General features: G+C 45.6%; 2 protein-coding genes across 2 annotated transcripts; both read right to left on the bottom strand.

Annotated features, from left to right (window-relative positions):
* Positions 1-54: 54 nt before the first annotated feature.
* On the bottom strand, positions 55-2496 carry THITE_125777 (delta-9 acyl-CoA desaturase). The gene is made up of 5 exons (XM_003653273.1): positions 1999-2496; positions 1756-1932; positions 1286-1688; positions 1102-1236; positions 55-1029 (listed from the first exon to the last, which is right to left on the bottom strand). The coding sequence occupies exons 1-5, from the start codon at positions 2111-2113 to the stop codon at positions 426-428; spliced, it is 1434 nt and encodes a 477-aa protein (XP_003653321.1). The 5' UTR covers positions 2114-2496; the 3' UTR covers positions 55-425.
* Positions 2497-4698: 2202 nt separating this feature from the next.
* On the bottom strand, positions 4699-8250 carry THITE_2115633 (uncharacterized protein). The gene is made up of 3 exons (XM_003653274.1): positions 8140-8250; positions 6832-8039; positions 4699-6763 (listed from the first exon to the last, which is right to left on the bottom strand). The coding sequence occupies exons 2-3, from the start codon at positions 7756-7758 to the stop codon at positions 4781-4783; spliced, it is 2910 nt and encodes a 969-aa protein (XP_003653322.1). The 5' UTR covers positions 7759-8039; positions 8140-8250; the 3' UTR covers positions 4699-4780.
* Positions 8251-26711: the final 18461 nt, after the last annotated feature.

A 26711-nucleotide genomic window follows, 5' to 3' on the forward strand; every position in this document is an offset into this window, starting at 1 on the left:
AACCATACATGTATCATGGTGGACAGCCCGTCCGGGAGTCACCGCAAAGCAAGCCTGTTTTGGCAATAACCTTCAATTCTGCGAGCGCCGAGTCTCATGATTCGCAAATGAAAATCCCCATGCCATGCCCACACCACGCCATGAATGAATGAGTAAACATGCCCGTCCCCCTTTTCCCGTTTTTCATAAACGCCCCCCAAACTTTTGCCAAAAAAAGAGAAGTCATGAGCCGCCAGGCGGATCGGATATTGTTTCCCTCCTACTCATGTTGGCTCGCGGCCAGCATGTATCATGTCAACTCCCGCAGCAGATAGCCTTGCTTATGGGGAAGTAATTTTTCTTCTTCTCCACGGCCGTTCTCCAGGGTAGTGATCTGTGAGCCGTGGGGGACAGCAAATAGAAAATTTGAGATCGCCGTATTGTGCTCATGCGGCGTCGGCGCTGGCAACCGGGCGGCTCACGCGCGTCACCTGGTCGCCGGCACGGACGATCCGCTGGCCGGACGAGTCGGTGATGGGGACTGCGTCCTTATTCTCGGCTTGGGCGCGCTTCCAGATCTCCACCTCGCAGCCACCCCGCAGGACGCCCACTCTCATGGTCGAGATGAGGTTGTGGGCGGCGTTGGAGTGGTTGTAGACACCGCCGTTGAAGACGGCGGTGGCATCCTTGCCGATGGCGGATGAGATCAGAGCCTTGCCGCCGGGGTGGTCAGCGATGAACTTGCCGACGTCGTGGATAACACCGGCGATGGCAACCCAAGCCTTGCCGTTCTTGCTCTGTTCGACGAAGTCGTCCCAGCTGATGACAGGGAGGCTCTCGAGCGGTACGCCCCAGTCGAGGGTGGCCCGCTTCTGGTCGAGCTTCTTCTGCAGCTGCTGCACACGGCCCTTCTCGATCTCGTTCTGGGGGAACTTCTTCAGGTTCCAGGCGAGGCCGAGCTGCTTCATGGTCCAGATGAACCACTTGGTGGGGTCGTACTGCCACCACTCGATGGCGTTGCGGAAGTCGCTCGGGAATTCGTGGTGGAAGCTAAGGGGAGGAGCGAAAAGTCAGTTATCACGTGCCAAGATTCATAATCTAAAGGGGGTTGTTTGCACATACTTGTGGTAGCCCTCGCCAAGGGTCACCAGGGCGGTCAAGACGTGGTCTCTCGGCGAGTTGCGGTCGTCGAAGGGCTGGTCACCGAGCCAGTGGGCAAGGCTGTTGACGCAGAATGTGGCTTGCTGGATGAAGAAACTGGGTACGGTCAGAACAAGCAAGATCGCAGCAGCTCTGGACGACTCACATTCTCAGAATACCAGCGTAGACGTAGCCGCCCAAGAAGTCACCCCAGCCGAAACCGCACACAAGCGTGGGCACGATCAGGGCCATGGTGACGACACACTTGATGAAGTGGCGGTGCTGCCAGACAACGACGGGGTCTTCATTCAGATCAGTGATGTCGGTGCGGCCGATGCGGCGCGGGTTCTGCTTCATGACCATCCAGCCGATGTGGCTGTAGAGAAGACCCTTGCGGACGGAATAGGGATCCTTATCGGTATCGGTGTAGCGGTGGTGCGAGCGGTGAAGGCTGGACCACCATCGCGCGCTGCCTTCGACGGCGGCAGAGCCACCGGCGGCGAGGAAGATCTTGAGGGGCAGCGAAGCCTTGTAGCTCGAGTGAGCCCAGAGGCGATGGTAGCCGGCGGCTGGGACGTGTCAGTCACTCTCGCCCAGCTGTCGGTTGTTGCTCGCTTCTGGACAGAGATAACTCACTGATTCCGAGACCAGAGTAGAAATAGTAAACCACGGCGAAGATAGCAGTCTTGGGTTGCAGAGGAACCCAGTACGACGCGATCATGCCGACCAGGGGGATGATGAGGATGAAGGTCGTGTTCAGCCAGTTGACGTGCTGGTACCAGTTGCTCCATGTTATGGGCTGCTCCGTGATATCTGTCCCGAAGCCGCCGTCAGTACATCAGTCGAACAAAGCAGCAGTGGCAGCCGCCAGAAACTCACGAGGCTTGCGGATATCGTAGGCTTTCTTCCGCAGGGGAATGTGGTCAGTGGTGCCATCGGGGAAAGCCTCGGCCTGCGGCACCGCCGACGACGACGACGACGAGGACGACGCCATGGCTACGTGACTGGCAAAGCCGTCCAGTACTAGGTCGAGCGGGCGAGTTGGAGACGAGTCGTCAAGAAGGGGCACGGCGTGGGCTCAAAGATGCCGATCCGATGTTGCACAGAACGAAGTGGGAAGGGGAAGAGGGGCGGTAGGGCAGAAAAGTTTATATGGGTTGTAAGTCGACTACACTATGTAGTCCAAGGAGCAAGGGTGACGACAACCCTGCGTGTTTCTTGCGGAGTAAGTTGGTCAAGGGAGGGAGCGTTTGGCAAGGAAGCGAAACGCTTGGGTTCAACGTAAAAGTGGAAGTCGCCTGGAACGTGTTTTCCGCACCAAAGCATGTGCGGAAGGACACAGTCGGTACCCGGGTAGCTCCTGACAAGCAGTCGCCACTTCACCCGTTGGGGTTCTGGAGAGGAGAACGTTAACTTCTGTGTCGCAATGACACGATTCTGCTGACAGCAATGGCGGATCCTCAGGTCACTTTGGCATCATTTGTCTTTGGCCTCGGCTGAGGAACGCATGTGCAACGGGCCATGGCTCTGGAAATGCGAGTCCCTGCCCAAAACAGCCAGCTTGGGATGCCAGCCGTTGTGCCGGCCAAAATTGTTGAGCAAAGTGTTGGGGAGGTGTTGCAGTTGCAAGCTTGTTTTAAAGACCCGCCGCGCCCCTGATTGGCTGGTTTCGATCGGTTCGTGCAGGCACGAGCCAACCAGGGTGCAGCAGAAGCTTCGACTCAACCCCTCCTTCTCGGCTGCGGCAGGATGAGCCCCGGAACCGGTGATGTCGTTCCCTTCACTTGATCTCGGGCGTCCGAGATGCTCAGCGTCTTTTCGGAATCACATGCAGTTTCCACTTGCTCCAGCCGAGACCATACATTTTGTAGATGGCATGGCTCGAGGATGGTTCGTCCCATCGTCCCATCGTCCCATTGTGAAGGTTGGACCCACCGCCCGAGGTTCGCCCGGACAGCCGGGAACTGGAGCGACTTCTCAACAATCGGGGTACGTACCACAGTAAGCCACGACTGCAGCAACTGGAAAGCAGGAAGGGATGTGGCGTCACCATCAGCCCCGCAGGGCTGAACGACCAACTGGATACCTCACGTCGGCACTAACTTCGGAGTACACTTCTGTGTGCACCGAATACTTCCGTGTGCAATCCGTATAGATCGCGGAGTTCGGACTTTGTGTCATGATCGGCGTAAACCACTTGGCAAAAATGTGTGCCCACCTAATGGCAACCCTTATGCGCCTCGGCAATCGACGCGGTCCATCTCGGCCTCTCCGTGGCTTCCACAAGCCGCAGGATCCCGGAGCTGCACCCGGCACGCCTCGGACCGGACCTGGCCGAGCCCAGGTTGGACCCACCCATCGGGGCCGGTCGTGGTTATAGAGGTCCCGCCAAGACTAATTTCGGAGGTTGCCGCTTACAAGTATTTACAATCGCCACAGGGTAAGCGGGGCCGCGACGACTTAGAGCAACATCGACAATGTACAATCGCGAAGACTCGTAGCAACAACTTCACCAAACCTCAACCAAATCAAAAAAAAAGAAAACGAAGTTAACCCGTACCCTAACCTTGACCCTCACCCTAACCTTAACCCGAATCCTAACCAGCGGGGGGCTAGCGCCGTCCCCTGTACCCCCGGCGAACTAACCCGTGGCTAACCCGTGGCGATAGTGTAAACCCCTTGGCGGTCTTGGCGGGGTACTGACGCTGTAAAAACATTGCCGACAATTGGCCGAAATTAGTCTTGGCGGGACCTCTATAACCTCCAGCTCGGGGCCGTCTTAGCGAGCCGTCTTAGCGACCCACCTATCCTATCCGTACTGTGTATCCGTTACTCCGGTACTCCGGACGCATAACTGCTCTGCTCCGGCTGCCGATTGTCCGGCCCGCTTGGGCCCGGCCCCTGCGATCCCTCGCAACGCCTCAAGCATTGATGCTAGCCTGACAAGTAGTCATGGACAGAAACTGCCATATAAAGAAGCCTGGTTAAGCTTTCACTATGATTTAGGGGAAGCTCATGATATGGGACCGCTTCGAGCTAAGAAGCTCTCCATCTTGCCAAACTACCAGGTACTCTCGCGCTGCCTCATGGAACAACACCATGAAAACTGGGCAATGTAACATGCAACGCCGCTTCTTTTAGAAAGGAATTAAGCCCTGGAAACTTCATACGCTGATGAGCATGGTAGGCAAACATCGAACCACTATCAGATCCAACCAAATACCTAACCCAATGTGGCCCATGCCTGCGAGATGCGAGCAGAAATGCGCACAATGACCATGACCCGTCATGCTAGCAACGTCATAAATCATCCAGACGACCACCAACCTGCTGAAATTCCCCTCCCCCCTCCCCTGTCCACTCTGTATTCTGTAAAAGCCCAGCTCCTTGCTAACCCACTCCAACACCATCGCCAGCCCAGAACAACACTGCCCGAACACTCGCTTGCGCCCTCCCGCCGCTGTAGCCCCAACGCACAAAAAGATCCAATGCGATAAACAAAAGAAGAGAGATATCAGAAATGGTGAGGTATATATGTACAAAGCGTTCATGCCACGCAAAAACCCAACTCGAAAAGCTCTCAATACCGCCATGCCACATAACTTCTTTCGCTGGAGGAGAGAACAAAAGAAAAAACAAAGGAAATCATCAGTATCTGTCGTCAAATGCGAACGGGCGGCTTAACCTTCGTCGCGTCCGCGGCAATGGTCTCAGCCAGGCCTTTATCCAAGTCCAAGTCGAGGTCGTCCTCCAAATCCAGGGCGTCGCCGTCGCCGTCACGTCGGTTCTCATGGTGCGCATCGCCGCCCGCGTCATAGGCGGCGCCGATGCCCTTCAGGTCGTCGTCCGAGCGTCGGAGGAGAGCGGGTTTGTTCGCTTCGGGCGACGGTGGAGGCCGGGGCCGCGACGCCGCGTCTTCGTCGTTACGTTCGTGTCCGTGCTGGTCTGGGCTGTCGCTGTTGGTGTCGCCGCCATGCGGATGGTGGTCGCCGGCAAGGCCGCCCGTGGTGGTATTTGTCGGCGCGACGGATATCAGCTGGCCGCTCCGCCGCGGAGTCGACTTCGCAGAAGCCCTGCTGCCATCCTCGCGGGAGGCAGCTGTCCGTCGTTTGGCCTGCCCTGTGAAATACCTGCGACGCTCGCTCGGAGTGCCGGCCACTTCCGTGACATCCTTGCCGCTGTCTGCTCGTGATTCGGGTCCTGTTTTTCCCCAGCTGGCGCCGTCGCCGTCGGTCTTGTCGTCATTGTCATCGTCATCTTCGAGGTCTCGTCTCTGCTCCATCAACTGCCAGTGCTCGGACGGCGGGCCCCATGTTCTGACCGAAACAGGCTCCCGCCCCACCTCTCCATCCTTCTCTTGTTCCCCGTCTCCCGCGTATCCGGCTCTCTCAAGCCGGGGTGATCGGCCTCGGTCCATCAGAGAACCATCTGCCCTGTTTGTTCCAGTCGGGACGTTGCGAAGCCAGCGGGGCCCGTCGGCGTATGTCTCCAGCGTCCCTTCGCTTCCTCGCAGTCTGGTCCCGGGCCCCTCTGTTGGAGCCCGGGAGAGAACATCGCTGACAGATGGAACGATCGGTACGTGGTTGTACGAGTCCGACCATGTGTACGTCCGGCGTCCGTATCTGGCCGGGTCGTAGTCTCCCTGATTACTCGGCATCGGCGACGGCGGAGACCGGCCCCGGCTTGGGTAGTAGAACGAATCCTCGGCCAGTTGACTATTTCCCCAGCCCACATATGACCAGTCGGTAGGTGGATGGACGGTCTTGATTTGCGGGATCCCGCTTGGAGACAGGTAATCACGGCGGGAAGTGCCCTCGCCGTTCACGGAGTTGGCGAATCCGTTGGGGCGGCCGCGCTGAGTGTCCCCCTCAGGCTCGGGAAACCAGGTGAGTAGTTGGAGTGCCTGAACCCGGTTCCGGGGGTCAGCGCTCAGACAGGTGTCTACGACGCGCCTGTACCACGGAGGCACTTGGACGTCGGGGTCGATCTTGAGCGGGCGGGCGAATGCCTCGGGCTCATCTTCCTGGGTCGCCAACGCCCAGAGGACCATGCCGAGTTGGTAGAGGTCGGACTTGACACCAATGTACATGGAGATGCGTTGGTTGGTCTCGATCAGCGCCGTCGCTTCCGGCGGCTCCCAGCCGATCGGACAGCCTCGCCGGTTGATGTCGATGATTTTGGCATCGTCGTTCTCGTCGATGACTATGTTGGATAACGTAAAGTCGCCCTGGACAAATCCGGCCTCATGGATCTCCGAGAGGCCGCCGACAATCTGACGGGCCCACTTCTCCCGGATCGGCCAGGGCAGCGAACGTTCATTGTCGTAGATGACATCGATCAGGGCGCCCCGGGCAGCGTAGTCAATGAGCAAGCCGGTGACGTGTTCCTCTCGATCGTCGACAACGACGCCGTAAAAGCGGATCACATTCTTTGCGTCACGCAGTTGGTTGAGCGCGTTGATCTCATAGAGGAACTCATCCACCGACTCCGGCCCTGGGATCTCCTTCTTGATGAGCAGCTTGCCGTGAACCCGCACCTTGTAGACAAATCCCGACATGTGGGCGTCGAAGTGGATCTCGCGCTGTTTGACCAGTCTGCAGTTCATGTGCCGGACCATGCGCACCGGGGGGTAGATGATGATCTCCTTTGTCCTCGGTCAGCAGGGAAGAAAACAACGCCCACAAGGCCCTGCCTGCTTCCCATCAAACTTACGTTGACGTCCTCGACGACATGGACGTGTAGCCTGCCGTCTTTAGTTTCGAGCTTGAGATTGGTGACGCTGTTGTAGAAGTCAATCTCGGGCAGGCTGTCCCGGATAGCCTCGTAGATCTTGGCGCTCTTATCGCGCTGGTACTGTGCGCGGGACAGCTCAGCCTCGAGAGAGTTCTCCGGAGCATCGCGGTAATCGACCGAGATGGTGACGCGCCGCCACAGGTGCTCGTGCTGGCGGTAGGTGACGAAGAACTTCTCCCGTTTGGACTTGTCCCGAAAGTGCATGGACAGGTTGAGGATCCACTTGCGCTCCAGCTCACTGTCGATTAGGGCCTCGTACTGCGACGTGGTCATGGACGCGACGTCCACTCTGGAAAGAGCATCGGCGTCGTGAAGGGGGCCGTCAAAGCACGAGACCCTATCCAAGTCGTCGAAGTCACCCGGGTCCTCCGTGCTGGCCAGCATCCCCTCGAGCGGGTTCATGGGCAACAAGGGCGGAGAGGAGGCAGCGCTGAGGCAGTGATGCAGGAAGTCGGGGGCGCTGGTTCGGGGATCGGGGTGGTTGAGAGCATTGTTGTAGGCGTTCACGCGTCTGTCCACGGAGACGGCTCTTCGCTCGGCAGGTGTAGGACGGACCGGCTCCAGTCTGCTTCGCACCTCGGAGCACTGCCTTTTAAAGGTTTGCGTTCTCGGCAGGCCGGGGACCACCTTCCGGGACACACGCCGAGCCAGGCCAGCTTTGTGATCGTTCTGCTGTTCCGGCCATTGCTGCTGGCCGTTGGCAGTTGACCCTGACAACGCATCGCCTCTGTTGTCCCTCTCCCTACCCGAGAAGAGCCTGCGCCACAGGTTTTGTTGCATCTGGCTGTTGGTGTCTGGCGAAGGGAACGAAGCGCTGACGGCGGCAGCCAGATCGGATTGAGCCATGAGGCTCGACCGGGAGGGATGCTCCTTTGGGACGGGCAGGCTGGAAGAGTGACGGGCGGCTGCCAGGTCATGTGCTGCGGGTATCGTGCGAGATGCTGGGGACTGCCAACTCGACCTTGCGGTGCCGCCGTTTGAAAACTGTGCTTCCTTGATCTGTATCGTCTCCTCTGCGAAGCAGTTCACTTTCCCTCCTCAGCTGCGCGAGGCCAGACCGCAGTGGCGCAGGACAAGGTGAGTTGCTCAGAATCCGTCAAACGCACCCAGCCAGACACCAGACGTTACTTGATGGGACGGTCGTGAGAGAGGGATGTTATTATTGTGATTGCGCCGGGGGCTGGGGTGGCCGGTCAGCCTTGTCAGGCCATGCGGGGTGAGCCTCACCGGGCTTTGCTGCGCTGGCTGACCTTGAGCAGGGCCGGGGAACAAGTGGTGGTAGTGAATGGCGTGGTCGGCCGGAGAGAGCGAGGCAGTCGGAGGAAAAACCACACTATTGGGGAGGACCACTTTCTCCAGATATTTACGGCCCAATCTGTTGTCAAAAGCTTGTAGGCTAGGCTGGTGGTTCAGAGCCCGGCCACCCGGAACCGCCGCCACGGAGCACGAGCGAGCGACTGCAGCGAATCGACTAGCAGGGCGCGGCCATCTGCGTCAATTACCAGACAGTAAGCCGGCAGAGCGAAGATGACGCTGCGCACACGGCGGGCCGCGAAGGGAGTGTGGTATGATGTGGTGTGATGAGGTGTGGTGAGGTGTGGTGAGGTGGTGTAGTATCTCAAAGTTGACCGCCGGCTCGAGGCAGAGACTGGCCGAGGCAGGACAAGAAGGGTCGAGTCGAGGAAAGAGAAAGCACGACGGGAACAGTTCAGACCAAGCCATCGGCCGCCTCAGCTCTGTTTTCTCGTTGTAACTAACTTTCGGGCAGCCAGGTTGTGCGGCATCGCTGCGCTGTGACAACCTGCGGCAGGCTGGTCTCCCCGCAGCCTCTCCCGTTTGCGTGCTTCACTCCTCCGTGCTGCACGAGGCAGGGAGTGAGTGGTGTGTGCGATCAGTGACCAGATGCAAGAGCACAGGGGTCTCTGCAAGTGGGGATCAACTAACACGTGTAACGGCGCTATGGGTAGAGGGGCAGAGGGGTTACCGTGCTTGGCCAATCTGTCACAAACCTCAGCCATTGATGAGCGGGAGGAGTTTGCCCGGCATGACTGTTCCACCCATGTAGTCAAATATCCTGATCACAAAGAACGGTTCGACCTCGACTTCTGGGTGATCAGCCGCAGGAGTTAAGCGTTGTTGCTCCAGCAGGTCCTGTGTTCCTCGGTCGAGTTGCTTCCCTCAACTGTCATGCCATACCTGCCCGTGAAGGTAATGTTACAGAGCAGATAACGTTACACGGGGGAGGGAATTTTTCCCTATACGGATTAACTTTATCTCAGACCTCAGACCAGTATTGGGCTGTATTGGCCCGCTACGTAGGCGTAAATTTGGCTTAGCCCTGAAAATTTGCCCTATACGCCCCACCACGCTGTCTGTAGCCAATTATATCGCCTATCGCAATTTGAGCCCAAACTGGTCTGAGGTCAAAATTCGCGATTTAGCCCGGTTAGGGTACGCAACGAGTAGGGTGAATTGCGCCGACGGCCACAACATCGTCAAAACTAGGTATATTGGCGAGCTGTAAGTTGCTCTTGAATCGCTAGATTACACACTTTCTAACGGTTGTATTTTAGCTATACGCAATATAGCTGAATCTGACAAAGAACCTACCCTTCTTCCGTTGCTGACCTTCGGGCTATCGGCTAGAGGGAGCTTACACCTCCTATAACGGCTATCATTATTAGAGCTAAGCTCTATACCCCTATCAAGCCCTCGCCAATAGCCCTCCTACGCAATAGAGATCACCAACTAGCGAGAACGGCCGTCATTATCGTCTAGGCTTAGCTCTATACCGTCGTTAAGCCGGCCGTCAAGTTCTCACGGCCTAGTAGGAGGGCTATCCTGTCAACCCTCCTATACGATGCTAAGTACTGACTAGCGAGCGGGTACACGGCTACTAGCCGACTCTGACAATGGCGATATCAACGAAGAAGGCGATAGTAAAGAGGATAAGGTGGCTCTAGAGACCTCTTTAGATGATATCGTCAAAGAGACTAACAAGGTATAGTATAGTATAAGAGAGCGTAGTAGGCGTCAAGGCACTCTAAAGGTCTACAATATATAGTCGTTTCTTATAGAGTAGATCAAGAATCCTTACTGGGCTAAGAAGTTGGCTATAGCCCTTTAAGACTATAAAGTTTAGGCTACTCTTTAGAACAAAAGGTTGATCATTAAATCTATAGAAGAAGATGAGAGTTTAGGGGCTATTGTTAGTTAGATTCGCTATAAATTGAAGCCTCTTTAAATAGACCTATCCTTTATAGCGTTTAAGCTAAAGGACTAATAAGCTAAGGACTTAACAATAGTAGAAGAGCTCTATAATATAGACTAGCTAGACTATAACCTTTATAATAGCTAGCCAACCCTTAAGGAAAAGGCGCCAATTACTATAAGGTTGTTCTTATAGGTCTTATAGAGCTAATAGGATAAAAAAGAGGTCTCGTCGATATAGGTCGATAATAGCTTTAGCTAGAACATCTTCCTATTTACCTCTCTTCTTCTTAGTAGTATTGCCTATAATAAGGCTAGTTTCCTAAGAGATGTCTTAGGTCTCTACCTTATAGCTAGTAGCATTGTATAACGTGCTATTAAGACCTTTAACTACATTGGCATTATCCCGTTGTACTAGACCCTCAACCGTCTACTAAACAATATAGCGTTGGGTATAAAGGAAGGTATTAAGAAGGTTGCCTATAACCTAAATGCCCTTATTATATACAACAACTTCAACTTTAAGAACTGGTGATACAGAGAAGTGCTATAGATGCGTAGAATAACAAGATGTCGATTAATGATAGTGGTAGATCGGAGATCTGGGCAGCGGTGTGCCAAGAAATACATGCCTACAAGGCAGAACACGTGTATATACCCCGCCTACCCGATCGGGCCTAGCGTTGTAAACTCTACAACGTAGGGCGCGGGGCACCTTTATCTAATCTACGTACATAGACATATAGGTTATATAACCCCCCTGTTCCTCCTACCCTATATCAAGTCTAGGCCTATAGGAAAAAACGGCAATACCCTTATTGCCTTACTTATCTAGATCCTCCGTATTATTAAATACCTTTCAATCAAGCGTTGCGACGTAGGGCTAGAAGCGTAGTGCTGGATTAATCTAGATAGCGATCAACTAACTTCTTCTATATCTAGTTATTATCTGCGAGAATAGAGTTCTTATAAGGCTAGCTACGCTTATAGGCTGGTCGAGGTGCCTAATTAGATATAGGAGGCTCATTGTAAGAGACTAGGCGATCTGGATAATCGCCTTTATAAGCCTAGTATTCGTCGATCAAGCGCTATATATAGCGTAGCTCGTATATAGTCTTCTAGATACTCTCTTCTTAGCTATAGCTAGTCCATTTAATTAGGTATTTGAGGCCTTTGTATATAACCTTGTAGTTAAGGATTATATCAACCTTATATTTATCGCCTAATTCGTTGTTATTAGAGGAGTAGTCCAATTGAGAGTCGACGATCGAGCTAGGAGGCGGCGTATTATAGCTGAAAGGATCGTCTTCCTAAGGAGCTAGGCAAAGGTAAGCGATAGAGATAACTAGGTAGATACCTATATTGGCTAGGAGATCTAATTTATATACTAAATGGCTAATATAGCGTTTGATTAGAAAAGGTCTAGTGTACTACTATAAGTACTTCTAGGACAAGTTGCTTAGAAGATAGTAACTGTAGTATAGACGTAAATAAACCTTGTCGCCTACATTGAACTTAATATCGTAATGTTTACTATTGTAATAGCGTTTGGTATATACTACTACGAAGTCTATACTTAATTGAGTATCCTAATATAGAGTATCTTATAAAGCTAGGATAGTAGCTAGCTTAGTAGTAGCCTAGTTAGTAAGAGCTTCCAATAGTCTAGGAAGCTTAAAGTCGAAGAGCTGCTTATAAGGCGAGGATTTAACAGTTTCAATATAAACGTTGTTGAGGTACTATTATAGAGGTACAATGATATTTAGCCAATTGCTTTTAAAGTACTCGAATATATAGAAATAGATTGTAATTTCTATAGTCTAGTTCTTATACTCTAAAAGGCTATCCGCCTATAGGTAGTAGGATATCGTTATTAGCAACTTAGTGCCTAGAGCCTTCTAGATACTTTACTAGAGGTCGGAAGTAAACTTATAATTGTAGTCGGAGATGATTGTAGTAGGTATACCCTAGTCGCTAAGAAGCAGTTGGCGAATTAGTATATACCTCTATTCCTAAGCCGAATAGCTAGAATTGCCTAGAATGAGAAGGGTATACTTCGATAACTTGTAAAATACTATAAATAAGCTATCGAAGTGCTTATAGTTTAGGAGCTACTAAGGTAAACCGGTAGCTAGGACCTTCGAAAGGCCTAGAATGAAATCAATGGTGATAACGTATATTAGTAAGGTATCGGATAGTTAAATCGGTTGATAGTTGCCTAGATTAGGGCGACAATCCGTTGTATTGACTTGGCACTTTAGGTACAATTTAATATATTTCTTAACGTTTGTAACGTGCTAGCCTTATAGCGTCTACAGATAAGCGCACGATATTCTATTCAACTACCTTAAGGAGAGAAAAGGAGAAGTATAGGCTACGGTTTTTGCGTATAGAGTTTTCAGGGGCTCGTGTATAGGGGGCTCGGGCCGATGTTATTCCAAGCGCGAGGCAGGTCCACCTCGGGCCTGTGGCGGGCTCGTCATAGGACCGCTATAGATCCTAGGCGTAGCCCTATATACCTAGCCCAGGTATAGCCTAGTCTGTAATATACCCCCCCCTTCCTAGATAGGGAGCTAGTTTAGGGTATATGTAGCGTAGCGCTGAGCGTGGATCTAGCGTAGTATAGGGTCGATTATAGCGAACGCCGGTATCTAACCCGGTATTTAGGTAGCTTAGCGCTACTACCTATAATCCTACTACCTAGCTATAGGTTGTTTGTTTACCTTGCTTTTACGGAACGTTGATTGGCCCCTTCCTCGCCCTACGCTCTTCTTCGCAATAGCTATATTGTACAAGGCGTACCTATTAATCAGGTACAACAGACCCCCTACCCGTTGCTAATAAAACCCCTCCCCTTATATAAACTCGCTCCCTATATTCTCTTCTCATTTCTAATATATACCCTTTCTCTACTTCTATAACTTTGTCTTCCTTCTACTTATATATCGACATTTCTCTCTTTATCTCGCTTTATATACGTTCCTCGTTTATTGTACTTCTATCCTATATATATCTTTCGCCCTTTGTATTTTTTCTCGCCTTCTACTTGCCCTATTGAGCATTTACCTTATATATTGTTAGCCTCTTTTTATATAAGCTATATAGTCGTCTAGCGTCTACGCTCCTATTATATTGGCTTTATCGTTGTCATTATATGTTCGACTACTTTACTAACTATATTCGCTATATTTCTATTTTATATTCAACTTGTTCTATAATCCTTCCTCTTTGTACTCGCTTAGTCCCCTAGCTACCTCCTCTATATATATAGCTTATATATATTCTATCTATTCGCTTCGCCCTCTATAGTAGCTTCCTATTTCCTTTATAATTCTAATACGTTCTTAAAACTTACTTACTATAATGTTAATAGTAGTCGCTTCTCTTAGAGATAGTGGCGAGGGACATCGTCCTAGAGGGGACAACAACTAAGATTATAACGTATATCACCCTATATCGGGCCTACTCTAGCCCTAGACTAGAAGCTAATAGCGTCCTAGACAAAACTATAATAACTATAGTAACTCCTCTTATCACACTATTAGTAGCTATATCGTAGAGGGAGATTTTGACGATAAGGATAACGCCCTCTTAGAGAAGGAGAGAGACGTCTACCTCAATTGTATTAAGTAGCTTCTTCGTAGTAACTTAGTAGATTATATTCAAAGCTAGGGAGAAAGCTACTTAGAATATACTAAAGCCTATACTAAGTGCTATTAGGATCTAGCACTCTAGGCGACAAACGCCTCTCTATATATTAGTCTAAAACGCTTAGTCAAGTTTTACGTTAATAACTAAGCTATCGCCAAGCCCGTCTAGAAGAAGACTAAGACCGAGCTAGCCTATTGTACTATCTTAACGCTATAATTCAGTACTTTTATATATAGCTTCTATAATGTAATTGGTATAGCCCTATAGCATTGGTCTCTAATATACTCTACCTTCGTATTTAATACGCTTCTAGCCCCCCCTTTATCTTCTTCGACCCTAGGCTAGCAAGGAGCCCTAGTTCTATACTAGGCTCTTTAGGACAACCTCGCTATATAGTATTATAGCCATCTAGTTAAATATATAGTGCAATATCTCGATTCCTCCTAATAAGAGAATCGGTATATTATAGAGGCTGTTTATACTATAGCGTAGTCTTAAGCAACTGTCCTAGAGACGAATTCACATCTTATAGACTATATCATTGTACTTACTACCCCCTTGCCTATCTATACCCCTTAGGGGTCCTACCTCCGCCACTCTCCCTATATACGTTCCCCCGCCTATAACCTGTATTATAGTTGACGCCCTTCCTCCCTAGTAGAGGACGTACTATACGTCTGTCAAACGTATATATAGCCCTTGCCTTAGACCCCTCGCGTCGCCGCTCCACCCCTTTGTATACCTGCTCCACCTATATATCTATTCAAAGATAAGGAAGAGATTGCCGATATAGGTCTTGTTATAGACTTTGAATAAGTGACGCTACTAGTATATCCCATTGTTTTTTTATATATAGTTCCGTTCTATCTAGGTTTAGGAGAATAACTAGACTTAGGTATATTATAGTTTTCCTATACCTATATAGTTATATTTGTCTAAGTAGCTAGTCTTTATAGGGTAGTCTATATACGAATATAACGTTTCCCTTTCCTCCTCTAGTTCGATACTAGCCTATTATTATATTATATATCTTTCTATTTCCGTTCAAACTCGTCGAGTATAGTAATCTCTAGGAAGTTCTCTAAAGGCTTCTACGTTAGTTTGTTATAACCTACCTACTTAACGTATATATTGTAGTTGTTCCCTCTCCCTTTTATATTCTAAGCTTTAAGGATCGCCTCTACCCTATATTCCTATTAGGGAATACCCTCCTTCGATATAACCTATATAGGGTCTAGTCTCTTATCTATAACTTTCTACGAAGGGAGTAGGTCGAAAGCTACTTACTTAACTAAGTCAATATAGAAGGTTGGGTATAGACTACTTAGTATATTGAGCGTCACCGTTAGTAGAGTTAGTACCACGACTACCTTATACTTAGCATTTAGCTAGTCGAGCTTCTTACTAGGGCGGTTTATCTTTATATTACATAGAGAGAGCTATACCTTATCCTCTACCTAGAACCTCTTAGCTAGGCGGCGAGAGCGGTTTATATTCGTCTACTACCGTTACTATATATATACGATAGCTGTTTAGGTCTATTCTATCCCCTTCTTTAGGTGACAAAGGAACTTGGCGATACGACCTTCTAGGGATACTATAGGCGCTATCGAGATTGTAATAAACTATATAAGGCTTATATCGAACCTATAGAAAAGGTAGTTCGAGCTTACTCTAGTTATAGATAAATCCTTGTTATTAAGTGTAAACTAGTAAGCTAGGAGATGTTTAGGCTAATCGTACTACATAAAGGAGACGAAGATCTAGAGGATTGCCTATACCTCTTAGTTGACCTACTCTATCCCTCTATTCGTCTAGGGATAGTAAGAAGTCGATAGGAGTTGCTCTACCTCTACCGCCTTATATAACGTAGTCTAGAACCTACTTAGCTAATCCGATTTATAGTCGGTTATAATTTAGGTTAGGAACCTATAGAAACGCTACTATATATTATAGAATCGAAGGGTATACTCTTCCACTTCTATTGAATATATTGCTTTAAGCTATATATATTTAGAGAGATAGTTAGTAATCACTATAAGGTAGCTAGGCGCTCCCTCGTCTCTTGTAGGGAGGTCGGTTATAAAGTCAATAGAGATCTATTTCTAAAAGCGATTAGGGATAGGCAAGGGCTATAGAAGCCCTTGACGTAGCTATTGGAAGATCTTACTTCGGCGGCACTGATTATAGTTCCTAATAAACCGCTTTACATTAGACGATATAAGGTCCTAGTGATAATCTCTCTAAAGCATTTTAAATAGCTTATTATACCCTAGATGTCCTAATATAGCTAAGTTATAAATCTGCTAGATAATCGTAGTAGTTAAGGGCTCCTATATAGGGAGCTAGAGATGGCTATAGAACTAGAGTACGCTTTATATATTAAAGGAGTAGTCTACGATCTAGGTCTACGCTATATTCGCCTCTTTAGGAAACTTCTAAGCTCTATCGTAGATGGCTTAGAGCCGATAAGTATAGTACTCGTCTTCGGCAATACCCTTGTTCTATAGGGCAGCAAGCTACTTGTCTTTGAAAAGCGTTTCTCCTATAGGTAGCCTAGCCTCCTCTTATACACTAGTCTAGTACACTTTGATCAAGGGAAGTAGCTAGGTGATATACTAGTTATCTTTAGGCTTGTCTTACTCGTACTAAGAGAGCGTATTAAGGCGTAAGGCCTAGGATCCTAGCTAATACTTTAGCTCAAAGTTGAATAAAGAGAGTATCTCCGCCTATCTAGCCTATCGTTTACTAATTAGATATAGCTAAGTGAAGTATTTAAAATTCTTATAGTCGGTTAGGATAGTAAAGGGGGCTACTATACTTTAAAGCTCTGTCGACTAGGCCTTAAGGTATAAGATAATAGCTAATAGCTCTTTGTTATAGATAGTATAGTTACGTTTAGTAGGGCTTAGTTTCGCAAAGTAGTAGGCTATAGGGTAAAGGACCCTATCCTTCCCCTACTAAGATAAGTACCTGCTAAGTGCTATACTAGAATAGTCCGCTTCTACGATTATCTCCCTCTTAGGATCCTACTAGGCAAAGATCAGCTTCGATATAAACGTAGCCTTAAGTATATCGAAGGCCTCTTGTTCCTCTTTGCCCTAGTGGAATAGGACATTTTTATAGGTAAAATATATCAATAAGGCTATCTTTTTAGAGAAGTTGAAGATAAAGTTGCAATAGAAGTTAATGAACCTAAAGAAGCTCTATACTCCTTAGACTCTACGAGGTACCTCCTATTTGCGAATAGCCTTGATCTTCTTAGGGTCAAGGCGGATATAGACTCCTACCTCTACAATATACTCTAGGTACTTAACTTCCTTTACTACAAATATACACTTCTTAAAGTCTAGGTTAAGGCCTATATCTCTTAGCCTTCGGAGGACCTTATATACCTTCCTTATATAGTCCTTCTAGCTCTTGCTCAAGTATACTAAAATATCGTTAAAGTATACCGTTATATAGTCCTCTAACATTAGGCCAAGGGCGTTGTTAATATATCTCTAGAACGTTGTAGGAGTATCTATAAGCCTAAAGGGGTAGACTAGCTACTCGAATAGCCTAAACCTCGTATAAAACGCTATAAGATACTTATCCCCCTTAGCTATCTAGATACAATAGAAGACAGCTCTAACGTCTAGCTTCGTAAGCCATTTAGCCCTAGCTAAGGACCAGAGAGTCTCCTTAATCAAAGGGAGCGAGTACTAGTCCTGCTTAGTAATCTTGTTTAGAGCTTAGTAATCTATATAGAACCTCTATCCCCTTCCTAGCTTCTTTATAAGGAGGACTAGGGTAGCCGCCAATAAAGAGCTTACCTAGATCTATCCTTTGTCCATTAGGTCTACGACCTACTTCCAAATCTCTAGGAGGTAGTCCCTTAGTATATTGTATAAGGGTTTCTATAGGAGCTTAGGAGGTTTCCTATCTAGGCCCGTCTTAAGACGGATATAATAGTCGGCCTCCCCCCGATAGAGGGGTAGACCATTCGCCTTTTCCTTGTCAAAGAGGTTAGCGAAGTCTCGTAGCTCCTCTAGTAGAGCGATCTTCGAGTCTAGGTCGACGTTGGGCTAGGAGATAGCCGCCCCTAGTATAGTAGTTATCTCGTAGATACTAGTGACGAGGAATATGTCTTAGGCTCCTTTAGACTTCTTCTTTTATACCCTATAGGCTAAGCCTACGAACACTACGCTTATAATTAGGGTAGTATTGGTTTCTTTCTACTATAAAGAGTACTTATATACCTATAGGCCGCTTTATGAATTGACGGTGAGGACCCCGTTAGCTAGGTCTAGTACAATCCTACGATAGTTTATCTAGGGGAGCCCTAATATAACGTTGTAGGCTAGCCCTAGTACTATATAGAATGTAGTAGCACTGATCTACCTATCGACGTCTATCGTAATATAGGCGATATATATAATTTTCTTTGTAATTTACACCCCTTTAACTATAATACCTAGGGTATAAGGAGTCGATAGGCTTATCTACTTGATCCTTAACCTCTAATATACTCTCTTGCTAATAGCTTTATAGCTTTAGTACCTACTATCTACTTATATATTTATAAAACTAAAGGAGTTTAGAAAAATAGAGATAAGAAAGAGGGGTTTATCTATTCTCTCTCTAATTTTTATAAACTTGTTCTATAAGCGGCTAGGTCCTTTTAGCCTCTATATAAGACTTTGTATAGGGGCTACTCTTTTCCCTCCTCCTCCTTAGAGGAGGAGTCCTCCTCTACCTATTCCTTGGCCTCTAACTTATTAATATCGATCTAAAGAGCTAGTCTCTTAGCTAGGGCGAAGGGATAGGTAGCTACGAAGTAGCCCTAGCGCCTACAACGGATATAGGCTCTAGCCTATTAGCGCGCTATATATACCTTGTCGCTTACCTACTTCGCCTATAGCGTATTTACACTTCGTTTTTCTCTGTTCTACTACTACTTTCCTCTATAACCCCTATTGGCTCTCCCCTAGACTAGGGCAATATAGATCGTATTGATCTCGGTTATCGGTATATCTCTATCTATATCCTTCTCTATATCTACATTAGGCCTAGGTCGCTTACCCTAGGATCGCTAATGTCGTTCCTCTAGGCGGAGGGCCTCTAGGTCGATAGCGATTTTATAGTACTTTATAACGGCTATAGCATAGTCGTTTTATAGGACCCTTTATCCTACTATAATATACTTCAACTTTAAAGAGAAGCATCGTTATAGTCTAATAAGTTGTACCTTATCGTTCTAATTAAGTCCTCTAGCCTTTAATAGCTTTACCTCGAAGCGAACAATAAAGGAGGAGAACAGCTCGTTATTTCCTTAGCAAAGTATATCTAGCTCCGTCAAGGCTATAACCTATTTATAGAGGTCTATATAGACTATTATAAGATATTCGAAAAACGCTTTTAAATTATAGTTGTAGCTAGGTCCTTCCAACTTATAGAAGGCTACGACTTTGGCCTAGACCCCTTGGCTAAAGTTCCCCTAAATAAATACCCACTAGTCGCGAGGACCCCCAATAAAGTCCTAGTCCACTACTAAGACGTACACTATTATAGCCCTCTAGGCGGCAAAGAGCTCCTTTTTACTATCGAAGGGTTGTCCTACAGAGAGGCGCTTTCGCTACGTCTAAGGAGCTGCCAGAGCTACGGTGTCAGTCGTCGGAGCTTAGGCGTTTACTACTACAGAGGCGTTTATAGTCTGAGCTACAGCAATCTAGGCTATATAAAGTTCTTTAATAGTTATATTCTAACGTATAATCGTCTCTTACAAAAGTTAGAAGTGTTCATAGACCTAATCTAGGTCTAAGACCTATAGGACGCCTAGGTTGTTTATAGTAGCGTCTAGCCCGCTCAATGCTAGTGTCGAAACGCCTAGCGTACTACTCTCGTCTATACTTGAAAGTAATAGCTATTCTATCTATATAAAGGTAGTTGAACTATAACGTACTAGCCTTATAGCGTCTGTAGATAAGTATACAATGTTCTATTCAACTACCTTAAGGAGAGAAAAGGAGAAGTATAGGCTACGGTTCTCGTGTACAGAGTTTTCAGAGGCTCGTGTGTAGGGGGCTTAGGCCGATGTTATTCTAGGCGCGAGGCGGGTCCGCCTCGGGCCCGTGGCAGGCCCGTTATAGGACCGCTGTAGATCCTAGGCGTAGTCCTATATACCTAGCCTGGGTATAGCCTGGTCCGTAACAACGTTATAGGTTTTATAGGCTATCGATACGTCTTGTAAATTATATAATATCCGCTTGGTACCGAAGTGGTACTTCTTATCGTAGGTAGCTTCTAAGATAGTTTAAATCATTTTATAAGGTATATAGAGCAAATATAATCTATTAGGTCGAATATTATAGAGAAGGCTATCTATAAGGATGAATAGGAGGCTAAGCTAAGAGAAAACCTTACTACTGCCCTTAGTGGCTAATTCGACATTAAGATCTTTGATAATAATAGTATATTTAGCGTTATAAGAGTATATAGCTATAAAATGAGCTTGGAGGTTGTTATCTAATTTCGCTTCTACAAAGGCGAACTAAATGTTGTTAAGGACTATATTGTCGTCGATAGAACTGTTCTTATAGCTTAGGTCGTCCTATAGAGCCTTTAGACGGCTAAGCGTATTAGGCATAAGATTTAGGTGGCCTAGAAGGTGATAAATCTCTAAGTTGTACTACAAAAGATAAATAGAGGCGTTGATAAGCCTATAATTAGCTCGCTTAATGGACGATATATCTAAAATAGTCTAGTTGACAATGCCTTTTATAGAGGTATAATCTATAAGGACAACGACAGGCTTATACGACAAATAGATTATAGTATATAGCTTCTTAACTACTTAAACAAGGTAGGCGACTTTCTGTTTAGAAGGTCTATACTGGAGTTCCTCCTTAGTAAGGCACTGGCTTAGGAATATAATAGGCTGAACTTAAGTCGATAAGATAATAGTTTTAGGCTTCTATTTATAGCTATTAACGAGGTAGAACGCTATAACGCTAAAGCTATACTCTAGGCACCTATCGATCTATAGGAAGAGGGTTTTATCAAGATCAAAGTAGACTAAAATAGTTAGGTCTAGCTTATAGATAGCGTCCTAAACGGCTTCGAAGGAGGCTTTCTTAGCTAGCGTAGGTTCAAAGGAAGTCTTAGTACAATAGGTGGCGTACTTACTAGGGTTACTATATTGTACTTGGCTAGTAGCTTAGCCTTTTATAAATAGTGCGGTCTTATAGTTCTAAAGAGGCTCGATAAGCTATATGTAGTATAGGATTAGATGGTATAAAAATCCTAATACGCCGATATACTGCTCTAGAGCCTTTAGATTGTTCGAAAAGGCGAGGTTCCGAAAGGTGGCTATATAGTGCTCAGTGTTAGTTAATCCAAATCTATCGATATAGAAACTGAGAAGCTTTATACTAGGGTATACAATATAAGATTTGGCTAGTGCAATAGAGATATTCTTCTTTTCGAATAGATTGAAAACGGTCTCTAAGTGCTTAGTATATTCTTTAGCTATATTACTAAAGATAATAATATTGTCGATAAATACTTAGGCGAAAGAGGTATAAGAGCAAAGTAACTGATCTATAAAGCGCTAGATATATATAGGAGTATTACAATAGCCTATAAGGTATATTTTCAGCTATTCCAATCTACGAGGGCTGATTAGGGTAAAGCGATTGTAATATAGAGGATAGACATTAAATTGGTAGAAGAAGGATATAGTATCGATTACAGTGATGAACTTCTTACTTTATAGGTATATAATGATGTCCGATTAGAGTGGTAGAGGGTAGTTGTCGGGTACTATAACCTTGTTGAGAGTATGTAAATCAATGACTATGTAGCCCTTGATCTTATTGTAAGAGGTACGTTAAACGACAAATATTGAGTATATAAAAGAAGTGGCCTTTATAGCTTATTCGAAGCGCTTTTATTAGTATAGTTCGTCGAAGGTGGCGTTAAGAACTTCGTAATTGTATATACTTAGAGGGTATTGGCGAGTATAGATCTTCTAATGCTGCTAGCCTTCTACGAGAGGTACTTATATTATATTTTTTTCGTCTTAGACAATCTAGCCCTTATCCTTCTATAAATGGGGATAACGTTTAACGATATCGACAAATCGCTATACTAGTTTATGATCTTAGGTATATACGTATACGCTCTCTAAAGTAAGTATCTCTAGTAAGTCGATAGGTATCTTAAGGCCTAGAGTTGAATACTTCTCTAGTACTATTGGCTTATAGTCATCTATAGGCAATTTAAAGCTAGGATTGTACCTATTGATATAACTATTAGCCTCTAGCGTAGAAGGTATATTGTGCCTATTGGTGGAATCTAGGTATATAGGCTTAGGGCTTAGATTATATCTATTGGTATAGCCTTCATTGCTAGGATCCTAGATCGATTGGTATACTATAGGCTAGGCTAGCTAGCCTAGTAGGTATACTAATTAGTGTAATGCAGGTCTAGATTCAGATAAAGTAGTCAGCTAATATATTACATCGCTATAAGGCGTTAGGGACTTTAGCGGATCTTGAGAAGATACTAGAGATTAAAACGAAATATCGTTTATAAGTTGCACTGAGTCTCCTAAAATAGCGTAAACTAGGCTATATATATCGAAGGTAGCTAATATACTAGGGTTAGTATATTGAATAGTAGTCTAAACTAAACTAGAGCTCGTAGTAGTAGACGATATAGTAGTCAAGGTGGTCGCTATAGTCAATGCTATAAAGGCTATCTCCTAGGAATAGGCGATATAACTACTATCGTTAGTATCTTCAATTTAGCTAATGGGGTAGCGCTTTAGAATAGTAAGAACTCCCTTAGTTAGGTTCTTAAAAGCTACTACTTTAGGGGTCTTAGCGTTGACAATGTTACGGACCGGGCTATACCCGGGCTGGTATGTGGGGCTACGCCTAGGATCCATAGCGGTCCTATGACGGGCCCGCGTTAAGCCCGTGGCGGGCCCGTCTCGCGCCCAGAATAACATCGGCCCGAGCCCCTTGCACGCGAGTCCTGAAAACTCTGCGCGCGAGAGCCGCATCCTGTACTTCTCCTTTTTCTCTCCTTAAGGTAGTTGAATAGAACATCGTGCGCTTATCTGCAGACGCCATAAGGCTAGCACGTTACAGACAACGCTGTTTAGTATAGTAGGATAGCGAGCGTTGAATATTATAGACCGACCTATTAGGAGAGGTTTATATTCTATAGCGACGAACGCTTCTTGTTTAGGCTATAAGGTGATAGTGTATATAGTCTTGACCTTATATATATAGAGAAACGTCTAGGTATATATAGCGAATAGTATATCGAATCCTCCTAGGATACTATGTAGATTAGCGATCTTCGTACTATAATCGATAGAGGCCTAATATAGATCTAGGAAGTTGGCTCCTAATAGGAGGTTGGTAAGTAGCTTATCTACTACCTAGGTAGACCGAGTGAACTTGAGGAGGGCTAGGCCAATAGTGGTGACGCCTAGTAGATAAATGACGAAGGTCGCCTATTAGGTAGGCGAGGTCTTTCTAATGCTATAAATTTAGTTATTATAGTGCTTAATCGAATACTCGAGGGTGCTTAGGAAGGTCTTGTCGATGATCGAATGGCTAACGCCTAGATCGAGGTAAACTTCTAGGTCCTTATAGTTAGGCTAAGCGTAGACCTTGATACGTAAGTATATATAGGTGCTATATAGGCTATCGATGCCTAAGTCGGCTACTTTAAGGGCCTTTTAGACTTCTAGGTTGGTAGCGAAGTTCACTGTAGGGCTAGAGCCTTTAGCGAGTAGGATATCGTCTTTGGAGACGTTGTCGATAACTGCGGTTGCCTGTTCTAAGCATTTGATAGAGCTAGAAGTAGCTACTAAATAGACCTTTAGGTATTTAAAGAGCTAGTTCTAAGAATTAAATAGGGTATCGCAATATCTATAGGTTCGACGGCCTAGGTTGGCCTAATTGGCTCGATAGCGGCGAACGCTCTTAGGAACGATTGTCTTACTATAGGCGTAGATATACGCGTTGGTGGTAGGAACTATGTTGAATGTCTAATAGCATTTGTAATAGGTTAACTTTGAATTATAAGCTATATAAGCGATATTCGATTTATTAGTGCTATTGGAAATAGATAACTTACGATTGGCCTTAGCTTCGTTATTAGCTTCTAAATTAGATAACGTCTTCGAATTAGCGTTGTTAATAAGGTATCTTGGTCTTAGGCTCGATCGTTATACTTAGAATTGTAGTTATCTAGGCGATATTTACCGCCTTGATTGTGATCTCGGTTATAGCGGTCATCGTTGTAGTTCCAACGATCGTCGCTATAGCGATTAGTATATCTAGAGAGCTTTTTATTAGACTTAGTATTGTTGGAAATAGTAGATTTGCTAGTAAGCGAAGACTTCTTCAACTCTAGGAACTTATCGCAAGCTATAGTAATAAGTGTAGGCTATACTTCTATAATCTTATATATATAGCGTGCTAGAGTGTACTTTGTCTTAGGCTATAGAAGAAAAGATATAATAGTCGAATCTAAATGGTTATAAATAGTGCCTATAGCATTATACTAGTTTCAATTGTTATAATTGATCTAGCCTACTATATATATAAAATGCAACTTCTTCTAGAAAAAGTTCATTAGGGCGTTGGGGTTCTTTATAATATACCTAATAGTTAACTATCCTTAGTTGAATTTGTCGATAGCTATTTAGTGATCTATTGTAAAACGCTCTATTAATTGATCAAAGATTATATAAAGGCCTATTTAATGCTACTATAAGCGCTCCTATATAGTAACTTCACTGTTCTACTAGAGAAGGGCTTAGCCAGTAAGAACTATAGGTAGGAGATATAAGATTTGCTAAGCTATATTGTAGCTAGTGTCGGGGTCCTCTAGAAAGGTGGATAAACGCTAGATAAAGCAGTAGATATTAGTAAAAATCACGTTTTTACTATTTATAATAATGCCTATATCGTTAGGGTCCTTGTAACTAGGATTGAAAGTACTAATGTTATTGTATTTAATCTTAAAGGTAGAGATAGATTAGCTACCTTTAGTACCTATAGTATCGTAAAAGTGCTCTTAGTAGCTATAGTTTAGAGGTGATGGGAAAGGTAGGCGGTTGTTGTTTAGGCGGCTATTTGGATAGCGCTCCCTATTACTATCGTCTAGGTCGCTTAGGTCGTTCGGATTATAGCCGCTAGCGCTAGGGGGCCGCCTAAGAAGTAATATAGCCTAACGTTGGCTATCCTAAGGTAGTTCGCCTTGGCGAGGGTCGCCCTAGGGCGACTTAGCCTAGTGTAGGTTACTACAAGGCGATATAGCCTAGCGCTAGCCGCTTAAGTACAAATTATTGGGGTATATGATATAGGCTTAGCGTACTAGTGGTATATCTATAGCTAGGTTATAAGCTATACCGATATCGACGCCCTCTAGAGGAATAGGAAAGGCGGTCTATATACAAGGTTGAGTAGGCTAGACTAGGGGAGGTGTATAGAGGCTCTTTATTAGAGAAGCTACTATTGCTATTGAATGGCGGCTCCGAATTAAAGGGGTATATAGCTAAGGCTCTATAGTCGATATAAAAGCAGCTAGTGGAGGCTCTTTAGCTAGCCTAGGATTAGCCGATTGGTCTTTGGTAGCTAACTAAGCGATAGCGTTATCGATTTTGTTTAACCGATTATCTGTATTACATATATACTATATAAGGAGCTTCTCTTAATACTAGACCTATTGGACGACCTCGCTAGTCTAAGTAGTAGCTACCTAAAGTTGACCTATAACCTCTAGTAGGTCCTTGAAACGATTATAAAAGTTCGTTAACCTATTGAGTATAGGTCGAATCTTAGCAACGTTAGCCTAAAGTTGATTAACTATAGTAATAATGCTCTTGAGCAAAGTAGTATATTTGCTAATAGTCTAGTTGAACTACTTGACAAAAGGCTGATTAGTACCGACCTTAATGTACTCTAGAAGGTTCGAAATATCTTTAGCTTCTTTGGGGTCGCTTTAGGTATCTTCGAAGGATAGTTTATTACCTAGTTATATATCGTTATAATTATCTTAGCTAATATCGATATTGCAATAAGTACGCTCTTAGAGAGTAAATGGCTCCAAAGCTAGAGGAATAAAGCCTTTATACAAGGTATATAACGTCTTCTTAATCTTCTTAGATATAGCAGCGTTATACTTAGAGAGTTGCTTAGCTGGCGAGGAGGCGTGAGAACGAGTATTATAGCTATAATCAGCTATTTTGACTATCGCCTTAGTTCAAACTATAGAAGTTAGGTCGAATAGGTATATCATTGACTGGTTTAATCGGCTAATTGAGGTCGATTAAGGATAGTCGACAAGGGCCTACTAAAAGGTTTGTCGAAGGGCTAAAGAAGAAGAAGGCGTTCTAATCGCTATTGGCCGTCGCCGCTATATGAGAAGAACTAGATAGTTGATTGGCTACTACTATTAGCGACGCTATTGGCGATCGCTACTATATAGATTGATCGATCGATAGCTAAAGATCGTAATCGCTATTAGTAGAACCGCTATATGATTAAGGCTCTTTGACTGAACCGTTGTTCGAAGGTAGAATACTTCCAACGCTGTCGACCTCGTCAAGTTGCTACGCGAAGAAAGCGGTAGTTCAACTAGCTACTACTATCGGCAAGGCCGCTATATAAGCTAGTCAATTAATAACGATAAAAGAATAATTAGGTCAATGATCTTAAAGTCGTAGTTACCACTTGATATAAAGAAGTACTATAGATATATAGAATAATAAGATGTCGATTAATGATAGTAGTAGATCAGAGATCTAAGCGGCAGTACACTAAGAAATATATACCTATAGGGCAGAACACGTGTATACACCCCGCCTACCCGATCGGGCCTAGCGTTGTAAACTCTACAACGTAGGGCGCAGGGCACCCTTATTGTTACAC

Source organism: Thermothielavioides terrestris, chromosome 2 (genome assembly GCF_000226115.1).
Source record: "Thermothielavioides terrestris NRRL 8126 chromosome 2, complete sequence".
Taxonomy (NCBI): domain Eukaryota; kingdom Fungi; phylum Ascomycota; class Sordariomycetes; order Sordariales; family Chaetomiaceae; genus Thermothielavioides; species Thermothielavioides terrestris.

Coding starts and splice junctions, on each gene's coding strand:
- THITE_125777 (XM_003653273.1), bottom strand. CDS start 2,113: ATGGCGTCGTCCTCGTCGTCGTCGTCGTCGGCGGTGCCGCAGGCCGAG. Junction 1,237..1,285: donor TACGCTGGTATTCTGAGAAT/GTGAGTCGTCCA, acceptor GACCGTACCCAG/TTTCTTCATCCAGCAAGCCA. Junction 1,030..1,101: donor CTTGGCGAGGGCTACCACAA/GTATGTGCAAAC, acceptor TCCTCCCCTTAG/CTTCCACCACGAATTCCCGA.
- THITE_2115633 (XM_003653274.1), bottom strand. CDS start 7,758: ATGGCTCAATCCGATCTGGCTGCCGCCGTCAGCGCTTCGTTCCCTTCG. Junction 6,764..6,831: donor ATGTCGTCGAGGACGTCAAC/GTAAGTTTGATG, acceptor CCGAGGACAAAG/GAGATCATCATCTACCCCCC.